The sequence below is a fragment of the Hakea prostrata genome, chromosome 9 (genome assembly GCF_041222555.1).
Source record: "Hakea prostrata isolate BN-2017 chromosome 9, UWA_Hpros_2, whole genome shotgun sequence".
Taxonomy (NCBI): domain Eukaryota; kingdom Viridiplantae; phylum Streptophyta; class Magnoliopsida; order Proteales; family Proteaceae; genus Hakea; species Hakea prostrata.
Window position 1 is genome coordinate 59,195,615 of NC_142608.1, and position 12,172 is coordinate 59,207,786.

The 12,172-nt window shown below is 36.1% G+C and overlaps 1 protein-coding gene across 1 annotated transcript; it reads left to right on the forward strand.

Moving 5' to 3' along the window:
• Nucleotides 1–517: 517 nt before the first annotated feature.
• Nucleotides 518–11,095, forward strand: POP2 (Pyridoxal phosphate (PLP)-dependent transferases superfamily protein). Its single transcript, XM_089169381.1, has 19 exons — nt 518–838; nt 1,444–1,586; nt 1,825–1,909; nt 2,288–2,360; nt 3,104–3,201; nt 3,882–3,974; nt 4,379–4,452; nt 4,569–4,607; nt 4,779–4,867; nt 4,948–5,024; nt 5,118–5,192; nt 5,843–5,890; nt 5,994–6,077; nt 6,166–6,253; nt 6,335–6,413; nt 6,491–6,581; nt 6,677–6,755; nt 7,255–7,370; nt 7,997–11,095. The coding sequence occupies exons 1-19, from the start codon at nt 797–799 to the stop codon at nt 8,069–8,071; spliced, it is 1,548 nt and encodes a 515-aa protein (XP_089025507.1). The 5' UTR covers nt 518–796; the 3' UTR covers nt 8,072–11,095.
• The last annotated feature ends 1,077 nt before the right edge of the window (nt 11,096–12,172 follow it).

Here is a 12,172-nt window from a genome sequence, read left to right on the forward strand (position 1 = left end):
AACTCCAAGGCTCAAAGAAACTTATAATCTCTTCATGAAGACGTATGAATCCTATCACCTGATCAATTTTGCACTGGCTCGACAGATTCACATCCTCTACAATTCTCATCTCCTACAATTCTCTATAATTCATATCTAAGATTGTGACACATGACAATTAATTAATTAAGGGTCATGATTAGAACCCAACCAAGAATTATATCTAATAAATCTCTAAATTTTCTCCGAATTTTGTCACTCCTCTTTTTTAGAAACTGAATGTTAGGGATTTATTAGGTCTAATTCTTAGTGGGGTCTAATCATAACCCTTGGATAATTAACTGCCATATATGACAATCCTAAATATGAACTACAAGGAATTGTAGGAAGTGAGAATTGTAGAGGATGTGACCTCTGGATCGACCAACTGAAATTTATCTTTTTAATCTTTTTAAATATTTAAAGAACTGATCATTATATGGGGTAGAAAAACATTAAGAGAGGATAAAAGTGATGTAGACTTCTGAACTTTTACTCCTCCTCCACATAAGATCAAAAGCAAAAAGCATGGAGCGATTTCTTCTCGTGCTGGTTCACTCGCTAATTCAAGTTTCAACGACTCAACCATGCAAAGCCGTTTCCATAAAGACAGGGGCGTTTTAGTCCAGATATGTCGCTGATTATGATTGATAAGAGCCACTATCGTCATGAGTTTATCACTATATTAAGCAAGTAAAGATTGTCAGAGCAGAGATCTCTTATTTTCTCTGCTAGGATTCGCATTCCGAGAGAAGGAGAGAGCGAGAGATAGTACAAGATGGTCATGAAGCATCTCCTTCGATCTAATCTCACTTCCCAGGTTTCAATCCTTGAAAACTTAGAGATCCTTCACCTTTCTTTTGTGTTCTGTTCCATTATCGTGGTTTAATTTCTCACTGATCACTCTCGTCTTCGTTTCAGTGTTATTTCTTATAGGTTTGATAAGTGGTATTTTCGAATTTGTGTGATTTTATCATGGTTGGTTGCAATTTATTGGCTTTTGTCCAATATTGTTGTTTCCTTAAAATTGGTGATCGGAAATCGTCTGGTGTAGATCGTAAGAGCACGAGTAACGATTGTAGTTTGTATCATATTTTCTTTGGACTGCTCCTGTAACCATGTATTAAATTTAATTTCTTTCTTCCCTATTTTCAACTTGATGTTGTTTTTCAACTTCTGTCATTATCACTTTATCCATTTTGTTGTGCAGATTCTTAATGCTTGAGTAAAATTCCTTTCTTTTTCTTTATTGTTTTCCCTTGCACTAAATCTTGTTTGGTATAATCTTTAATTCAACCGTTGCGCAATTTTGACCGACTCTGTATTTCACTATCATCAGCTACACTGAAAGCACTCTGTGTTTTTGATATGTTTTTGATAGATTGGTTTTGGTTTTTAATTCTTTTCTCCTCCCTCATTTGACAGGCTGGTGAACTTGTAAGGCATGTTACTCGTTCTGGAATGTCACAGGGTAGTCAACGCTGGATCCCTGTACTTGCTCGATTTTACAGTACAGAAGCATCTCTGAAGAAAGAAGATTCAGCAGTTGATTTCAAGGACCGAAAAGAGTATGCAGTGCTTCTTCCTGCATGATTGCTTTCAGTCGTTGTTGATGCTTTTTACTATTTTATTAGATAATTTTTTCTAGCAATTTATTTATTTACACATTCATGTACACAGGCATGCATTACACTGTATTATTTTCTTTGAATTCTTACTCTTGTTTAAGCCCTTATAATAATAGTTTTGGCCATGTAGGGTAATTTGATTTGTTTCTTGTTTGCCAAATTGTCATCACTGTCTCAGGTTCAAAGGACATGATATGTTGGCACCATTCACTGCTGGTTGGCAGAGCACTGATTTAAATCCTTTGGTTATTGAAAGATCCGAGGTACTAACACTGCCTCTGACACTTTTTTTTTCTATACATTTTTATTAATATTAGACTTGGCCTTTTAACATAGAGAAGGTTTAAAAATATTCTAGTACCTGTATTTTCTGAACATGTGGGCATGGCTATATGGCTTTTCCCCTTTTTCAGATATGTTCTATGTTTTTTCGTTCTCCTGTCGACCCCCTTTTTAAGATGCATTCTGGGTTGCATTCTTGTGACCCTGTAACTATAACAGAACTGGGTTGAAGTGATCATCTTATTCTGTTCTGTTATGGATGTTGATGATCTATTCCATTTTGTAGGCCACACCACTTTTTTCTATCAGATAGTTCTTTTCCTTGATCACATTGCCCACTTTCTGATCAATGGCTGCAGGGTTGTTATGTGTATGATGTCAACGGGAAAAAGTATCTTGATTCACTGGCTGGTCTATGGTGCACAGCTTTAGGTACTTCCAAATTTTAATAAAATTTCAAAACAACAATCTTCAACTATCTGTGGTGCTTGTCTTTTTCTCTTATTATTATTATTATTATTATTATTATTATTATCATAATTAAGTACTTTTAAAGATATATCCATCTTAACATTCTACCTATATGGTCTTGTCCTTCCAATATGAACAGTTGTAATGGTGGAAAACAAAGGTTGCACAATGTACCATGGTGTAGCCCAAATTTCCTCAGTTGGATCAATATATATATATATATATATATGTTTGGAGCAGCATTCCAAGGTGCAATGATAAGGTTGCTTCATTGTGACCAAGTGGTCATAGGCTGGAAACAGTCTTTTTGGAGAAAACATAAGTTTGCATACACTGCATATAGAGCTTCATGCACTATATATATGATGCAATTGGAAACAACTGGGTTTCACCTTAATCTTGGACAGCATAGAATTCATCCTGACTAGTGAGACGGTACACTGAAATAGCTATGCTAGAAAGCCTTTTTCACATTATCAATTGGACAGTAGAAGAAACAAATTAAGTCTGTACCATGTCAATTGTGGCCCAAGTAACTCTTGCTCCCATTTTTGAAGTTACTTTTTCCCAAAAAGATACAGTTCATAATTTGGGTTTCTTAAAAACTTCTATACTAACTTGTGGGATGCAAAATAAGATGTGAAATCATGTCTGGATGACTGCTTAAAATCTATTCATCCATGTTCTGGTTTTGAATTTTGCAGGTGGAAGTGAACCCCGCCTTGTTGCAGCTGCAACTGCACAATTGAACACCTTGCCATTTTATCACTCTTTCTGGAATCGTACAACAAAACCCTCCTTGGTACTCCTAACTTATATCTCTTTCTTATTAACGCTACAACAAAAAATACCATTTTTTTTCTTTATATAAACAAGAATTTCTTGACTGCTATCAATGGAAACACTGCAATGCTCTTCCTTTCCCCTTTGTCTGCTAAATTCTGTTTCTCAGTTCGTATTCATGAACTTCCTCTTATGAATCTCTGGGTTGCATCTTCCTACTTGTTGAAATCAGCTACCCTTTTCCGCTTGACATTTGTTCATGAACGAGAAAAATCATTATTCCAAAAGACAATTTGGGGGCAGTATCTATGAAAATGCTCCATCTAGCTCCATCTACTACCATCTTTTTCAGTCTTCTTTCTCTCATTTCCACCAACTTCTGTCTGACTTAATTCTTTGACAGTTTTTACTGCTACACTGTTTAATGCTTTATTGATGTTTCTTTTTAAATCTTCCTTTCTCTCATTTCCACTAAGTTCTGTTTTACTTGATAGTTCAACAATTATTACAGCTGCACTGTTTACTGCTTCGCTAAATTCTTTTTCCACCAAATATTATATGGTTTTCCCTTTCTTTGTATTAATACGACCTTCTTTCAGATGTATTATTTGCTAACAGATAGATAGTTAAGGAAGTATTCAGTGAATGTGAATTATTTCTCGAGGTTGTTTCTTAGATTCCCTCTCTTACCTTGGTCAGGAACTTGCAAAGGAGCTTCTTGAGCTATTCACAGCAAGCAAAATGGCAAAGGCCTTTTTTACAAATAGTGGATCAGAAGCTAATGATTCTCAGGTTTCTCCTCATAAATAGTTATCACATGGATTTCTTTTTTCTTCCTAGAATTGATCAGAAGGAAAAACAATGTGGAGGGTGAATAGGGGCTGGAGAAGGTTAACCTTCATTATTTTGTTGTTGGAGAAAGCATATGATTTATCTAGTTATGCAAGGCATAGTGTGTGTGTGTGTGTGTGTTTGTTTTTGTTTTTATTTTTTTTATTTTTTTGGGGCTAATTCTCATCCTAGATAAATTTTTATACAGCCAAGACATGATAGACTAGTTAAGTGGAACATGGTTAAATATAAGTACGAATGTGAACAAAGATAATGAAATAATGTGGGGATGCTTTGAAGGTCACTATCTTTGATTCAGTTTCTAATATATGATTTCTTTTGGGTATATTTCTGTTTTCTTGTAGGTGAAATTGGTTTGGTACTATAACAATGCGCTTGGAAGGCCAGATAAGAAGAAATTTATTGCACGGCAAAAGTCGTATGTTCTTAATTAGTTAATTTAGTAGTCCAAAGTCGAATGTTCTTGATTAATTTAGGAGTCATTGTATATTTTTATTAAGGATATAGCTTTATTTCTTCTGCATTTTTTGACAGGTATCATGGGTCAACTTTGATATCAGCTAGCCTTTCTGGGTATGTCTGGAAGCAATATTGCCGAATGTAACTTTGGAAGTAAATCTTGATAGTGGTGCTCTTTTGGTTGCAAATTTGCCTATGATATTTTAAGCATCAAGTTATTTTATTTTTTTGTTGGAGTAATTATCGGAATGTTTTAAATGCACTTCTGAGAAACTTCCCTTACAGTCTTCCAGCTCTTCATCAGAAATTTGATCTTCCTGCACCATTTGTTTTGCATACTGACTGCCCACATTATTGGCGGTATCATTTACCAGGTTCTTTTCTTACTCATGTTAGTATCGATTCCTCATTTTGTTTCTTTTGTTACTGAGAGACATGTTCATATGTGTTCCAGGAGAGACGGAGGAGGAGTTTTCTACTAGATTAGCCAATAATTTGGAGAATCTTATACTTAAGGAGGGACCAGAGACGGTAGTTGCTTCAGATATCACCCCATGTCAATAGGAATTCTTTATATTTACAAGAGATGTTCCGTTGCTGATTGTTCATATGTCTAAATCTCAGATTGCTGCATTCATTGCCGAGCCTGTAATGGGTGCTGGAGGTGTAATTCCACCCCCTGCAACATATTTTGAGAAGGTGACTCCTCAAGATAATCTGTTTGTGAATGCTTGGCCTGTGGGTTACCCAGTCAGTCATTGAAGTTTTTCACCGATTGAGAACCCAGTTTGATTTTCATTCCTTTTCTTTTCTGATTGATTGATAGATGACATAGTTATCATAAAAAAAATGATTTTAAAAGGTGGGTGAAATAATGGGTGGACCAGAAATGCCACAAAGCTTATCTAGTCACTGCTCACACATGCCTGAGTGAAATATGTTGTGACATTAGATGCATTGAAGAGAAATTGCTTGACATGGAGAAACATAGGAGGCATTTGAGATGCATGCATTAACATGTATAAATGGTAAGTACACCCATGCATGTGTCCTCCAAAGCATCATCCACACAAAAATATATGCAGCGACCTTTTTACTTTTGAATCCATTTGTAACTCTTGATATTTTCAAGTAGAATGCGTGAACTTTGGGCGCAGACATGTTTTAGTCGTTAATACTCTTATTACTTTGAACACTCCATCTTTAAGGGATACTTGGTTGTATGGTACAGGTTTTTGTTACCCTCTTCATTATTTTCTAGAGTGACATTTTATTTCTTACACAAAAATGATAAACAGTTAATTGCATGAATACCTATATGCTAATCTTTCTACTCTTATTAATTGCAGATTCAAGCTGTTGTGAAAAAATATGACATTCTGTTCATTGCAGATGAGGTATTTAAATCCGTTTGTCCTGTTTGTATTACTTGCAGACTGACTTTACTTGTTTCTTCCTTTTTGACTGTATTTTCTCTTGATGTCTTCCTCTCTTATGTAGGTGATATGTGCCTTTGGAAGGCTAGGAACAATGTTTGGTTGTGACAAATACAATATTAAACCAGACCTTGTCTCCATGGCTAAGGTAATAAGATCTGAAAAACAAACTTAACTGCCCATGAAAAAAAATCATCTCTTTTGTATTCACCCCATCTCAAAATGTGTTTTGTCAGGCCCTCTCATCTGCATACGTGCCCATTGGTGCAGTTCTTGTGAGCCCTGAAATATCAGAAGTTATAAACTCGCAAAGCAACAAACTTGGTAATCATTTAGTTCTTCAACCCAACAGGAGATAGATAGATTTTTCTCTGTAGGGTATTACCTGAATCCTGTTGCTTTCAGGAAACTTTTCTCACGGATTTACTTATTCTGGGCATCCGGTTTCCTGTGCTGTTGCACTGGAAGCAATCAAACTATACAAGTATGTCTGCATTGGTTAATTTCCTTGAACTTCGAACATTAAACAGAGTGCCAAGAGACTCATCTTTCCTGTTTCAGGGAAAAAAATATAGTTGAGCAAGTCCAGAGCATCTCTCCAAGGTTTCAAGATGGACTCAAAGCCTACTCTGATAGTCCCATTATTGGGGAGGTACTTGATGTTCAACTTATTTATATTTCATTTCAATACCTAACATTGGTTGGGTTCCTTAACTTTTTCTTTGTTTGTTGATCATTGTTATGCAGATAAGAGGAACAGGCTTGATTCTCGGGACTGAGTTTGCTGACAATAAATCGCCTGATGATCCATTCCCTCCTGAATGGGGTAAGCTTTATATTGGCTTTCAAACTACCACTCTGACTGGGATTATGGTCCTTATGGAAAGAAAATAGTGAGATATGTGGCCCAACATTGCCAGTTAATCTGGAGGAAAAAAAGTGAGGACTAGAGGTATATCGCCAGATTCTCTGGCCATCGATTGAAGCTTCATAGTCCAACCCATGGGGCAGACCCACTAACAGATAGAAATCAGTATCTAACATATCACTGAAATGAGGATTACAAGAAAGTGCAAGAGAGAAAAAAATTTGGCACACTAAAACATGGACTCAATCACTTCAAGTAAAATTTAAATAATCCTCTTACAACTTGTACATCATACATCTAGTACTCATTCTTCAAGGCTGTAGATGTTCCCTTTCCATAATTTGTAGTCATGCACCTGTGCACTCATATAATTTGCATCATTAGGAGATTATTCTTCCAATTTCCCAATGATGTTTACCTTCTCTTATAATGTAGTCTTCTGATTTTGCCACGACAGGTGTGGGTGCGTATTTTGGAGCTGAGTGTGAGAAGCGAGGAATGCTAGTAAGAGTTGCTGGGGATAATATAATGATGTCCCCGCCGTTTATTATCTCCCCAGAAGAAGTTGATCAGGTATGACATGTATAGATTCATCTTAATGGTGAATGACATTGAATATTTTGTTGGCTGATGTGTGTGTTTATATATGAGGGAGTGAGAGTGTGGCATAACTTATATCTTGGGTATTCGTAAGAAGTTGAACCAAATACAGCTATGGTAACATATCACTTTGTGTGTGATGTTCTGAACCATCTGATTGAATTCATTCCTGACTGTCAAAGCCAAGATACCCTTCATTTTCCAGTAAGAACAAATTGAGAGGATAAGTAGAGAAATATAATTCAGGTTTTTTTCTTCCTTGTACTATATTGGAATGTTAAAGTTACCAACCCTCTTGGATAATGGGATCTTACTCAAAGAAAAAAAAAAAAAAAAGAAGGATAATGGGAAGTTGCTGTCTGTGCCATAGTTGCTAGAAAGGGAAATGTGTGCAAGGAACACTACAATAATTAAGGACTTGAAACACCTTTAGACCAGTTGGTTATACCATCTTTTTGCAAGGTGCTCAACATGGGAATCCTAAACTCGAAAGTAATTTCATAATAGTTGTGTGGGGAAGGTGGAGCTTAGTTTAATCTCACTCTTCACATGTTATATTTACCCAACAACTAACCGAGGTTTGAAACTATTCTTTTCAGTTAATAAGCATCTATGGTGAGGCCCTGAGGGCCACGGAAGAGAGGGTAAAGGAGCTTAAGTCCAAGCAGCAGTAGCGACGAAATAAAGAAGAATTTCAATTTTTATGGTCGTTGCTGGTAATGTTGAAAGTATGAGCTTATGTAGATGGGAAATCTTACAGTGTTTATGTAAATGGAGAATCTCTAGGCTGTAAGATGATAATATATTAAATAAAGTTTTTGATGTTCTATTTTCTTAATAGTTAAGAGCACATAAAGATAAGATGACTGGTTCCATCATTCAATGCTTAGTGGTTTGAGAATGCTAATCATCTGATGACTCCCTTTTGGTGGACCATTAGTTATAAAGTTAGTCAATGCTGGGGCAAGGTCTAGTGAACTTGCATGTTCTCTGTTTTCACACAGATGGCTTTTGCAGGGGAATTTGGTCCTAGTTGGGTTGTTCTCACAATCTCACCTGGTCTATGCACCTTTTGTATTTCTGTTGTTATTCCTTCCCTTTTGCTTTTCCCACGGCCATGGGACATTGCATTCATGTCACCGTATACTTTGCTTCTATCCCCCTCCATGATCATTTTAGTCTAGATTTTGATTCATGGGTGTTCCTCTGGTGCTGATAGTTTCTTCGGATTGTTTCCTGTTCAGACCTTATACCGTCTAAAGGTGGGAATGTCTTTTCATTGAACAACTTTTTACATAGTTTTATTTTTCTGTATGAAGAAAACTAGAAACAAAACTGCAGGCATGCTAGTCTTCTAGTTGCTTGCTGTTTCTATTCACAGCCTGATGATAGTAGGCTCCTTTACAAATAGTCATGACTTTCTTCAATTGTAAAGCCTTTGTCTCTCAAGATACTCAAAGTTGACACTGATAATTCTTCCCCCTTCAGTAGATGTCGACCAGAAGAGGAGAGCTTGTTAGGTACTTGAATGAGGTTACTTAACAAGGTGGAATAACTCAAGAAGAAAAACGGGACTTTGAATAAAAGTTGAATAAGAAACAATACATTCTACCAGCAGTAGGTGATTCCTACGGCTACCCAAGAGCAATGGCTCTCACATAAACTTCTCTCTATCTCCTTTCTACTCATCCTCCCCCCTATTTATAGCAATTACATTCCTATCGAATTAATTAACAAAATCAGCCTACTTCGAGTAGGACTCTTCAAAAGAAACCTAACTGTAATGTAACTCTAACCTAGATGTATTATGACTCTTGACTCTCTAAATCTAATTCTAATAACCTTAACGCAGAAGGACTCTTCATGCTTCAAATTTGCCAGTCGCCTGAATGCACTAGGACTCTGCTGAAAACGACAGGACTCTCTTCACTCTTCAAACTATCAATCGTTTCCTTGGGAGTGCTTTCCTTGTCGAATATAGACTCTTGATATCAGGGGCTTATCAGAGCTCCTTGTGTGGAGTTTACCGTAATTATGGATGTGATTAAGATCAGATGAAGGTACTAGTGAGTTCTTCCATGATTAAAGGTGGCTACATTTCTTTTCTCTCTACGTCATTTTTGTTGCTATGAAGTAGAAAGCGTTATAGGAGGATCATAGAGGTTTCAATTTATCAATGATCCTAGAGTTATTACAAGAATGAAGAATCTAGCTGTTAAACCAAGACATGCTCTGGCATTTTACTATCCTGCAATAACTAATTTAGTGGATCTTTTTGGAATGCTATGAGATTTATAAAACATTAGACTAATATCTTAGTCCTTGATTGAAAAGTGACTGCTTCCAATGTTGCATTCAGACGTACTTTTCTAATAGTTGTCATTATTGGGAAAGTTAAACTTAGTTTATTCTCACTTCTATAGATGTAATATCCTCAGCCAATTACTAACTCAAGGATTTGTTGTTTACTAATTTTTGGTTGATAATGTCGCTGGTTTGTATTTTCAATTTTCAATGTCCATCAGTAGAAGAATGCATACATGATACATTTGGAGAAACATAAATTTACTTATAAATGGACATGGCTTTTTCCTGTATAAGATGTTGGGTAGATTAATGACTGACGTTATTTCCTTTTAGTCATCATTGTTTGTTTCATTACATCCACAGAAACTTTTAAGGAGAGTATTGAATTATTTTATTGGCAGTCCTGTTTATGATAAGTGGAACTTCCAATTTAAATGGCTTTTTTTTTGAGATGGTTTATGAGAGATTTACTTCTAAGCTTGCTGGAGTGGGAGATTGTTCTGGTCTCTAGCTACCTCATGTTGGATAAGGACAGAAGTTTTGTATCTCAAATACAGGTATCATGTTGAAACATAATTGAGTTAAAACTAATAGCACCGTCAAAGTGCACCATGAAAGTATGATAGGGGGAAGAGCGACAAGTAAGTAAGCCTATTATGTAAGAACAGGGGATCAAACTATGTTTCTTAGAAGCCTCATTTTGGTTGAGAGAAGCTACAAATGTTTTTGGTAGTACTGAAATCAACTAATAAGCCTTGCTTATTGGAGGATGGTATTTTCCTGGAAAAAAGATGATTCAAACTCAGGAACAACTTACATTTGCTTTCATGAATGACTACTTTTGATACTATGACATAAGAATTAAGTCCCATCAGAAATTTTGAACACTTGTTTCCATACTCTCTTGATTAGATCATTTCAATGTAACTGCTTGTTTGCACTCTGCTTTTGCTGCTCACTTGAGTAAGCTGCCCATATTTATTGATATGGAGAGAATGAAAGAATTATGGCAACAGTTGTATAAATTGTCAATTATCAATCTGTTGGACCTGACAGGGTTGTAATTGCTAACTTCCTTTACATTCAGCTACTGCTAATATTATCAGAACCAATCTGTTGGATATAATATGGCCATGTCTATTATTTTCTAGTTTTATATGAAAAAGCTTCAGTTTCTCCGAGGACATTTATTAGTTAGATTCTTAAATTCATCAATTGGTCTTCTAGGTCATTTATTAGATTATTTCTCCCATGTCTCCATCTGTTGAAGTTTGATTGCCAAAAAAACAACTGAAAATAGGAAGAAATATGTAGAAAATTAAAACTGTCCCCCATGCCTCCATCTGTTGAAGTTTGATTGGTTGGTTGAATTGATCTATTTATGAAGCTTCTGTAGTACCTTCTGTTTCTGCACTTTCTACATCTGGTGCAATATTTTCTGTTTCTGTACCTTATACATTTCTGCTTGTGCTTCTGCTTTCATGCCTTCTACAGTACTTTTGCTTTCAACTATCCTTGTACTTTGGGATGCATGCCCGGATGAAGATAGATAGATCGACTTCATTCCATTTATAGTTCCCATGAATTGGGACCACGGGGTTAGGACAGAGAACCAACCTGAAAATTTTTCTTCTCAACGGTACTTTCCAACTTGATGCACTCTTCCAAGTTTATAGTTTCCACCAATTGCAAACCTTCCAACCCCTCAAGTTTAGTAAGCTTTTTACACCCCTTCAGTTTAGCACCTTCACCTCGTTTAAATTTGACAAATCTGGTAACTTTTCCAACTCACTACAACCCAATGCATCCAGAGATTATTGGGAGTGATTCCAGTCTCTTGCAACCACACAATCCAGGATCTCAAGTGTTGAGCAGAGAAAAACACTTTCATGAACTTCAATCAAACTTTCACAATCCTTTAGAACCAATTTTTCAAGACTCGAGACCTCTGAGAAGTCTTGTGTCTTGGTAAGGTCATGAGAGCCATTGAGATCGAGTTCCTTCAATTTTGGGAGAAACTGGAGGAAAGCTGAAAATTCAAGTTTTTGCAAAATATATAATAGAGATCTTACCAAATATATATATATAATTTTGTTACTCACACATTAAGAGGGGTATAATGGTCATTTTGCAACCCTAACTTAACAGTGTTTGGCCATTAAGGGGGGTAACTTGGAATTTTTCACCTTATGCAGAGGATGGCGCTATGGAATATATTGCCTTTAAGTGGGCAGTCACGAATTTGGGCCCCACATAAGGGGGCAAGGGGGCGCCATGCAAAAAACTCATAATAATATTATGTAAACTCAAAAACAACTATATGTGGGTATACCTTTATTCCCTTCCAAACCATTGTAAAACCTCAATAAGTGTCCAAAAATTACGCTTGTATAGACATGGAGAAAAATATTGGATGTGCACACATTAACAAATGTTCTACCAAAGGAAAAAAGAAAGACAAAAACAAA

What these genes read in the sequence shown, in the direction of transcription:
- POP2 (XM_089169381.1), top strand. Translation starts at nt 797, where the DNA reads ATGGTCATGAAGCATCTCCTTCGATCTAATCTCACTTCCCAG. An exon ending in GATTTCAAGGACCGAAAAGA is followed by an intron (nt 1,587 to 1,824) that starts GTATGCAGTGCT and finishes TCACTGTCTCAG; the next exon opens with GTTCAAAGGACATGATATGT. An exon ending in CTGCAACATATTTTGAGAAG is followed by an intron (nt 5,193 to 5,842) that starts GTGACTCCTCAA and finishes TATTAATTGCAG; the next exon opens with ATTCAAGCTGTTGTGAAAAA.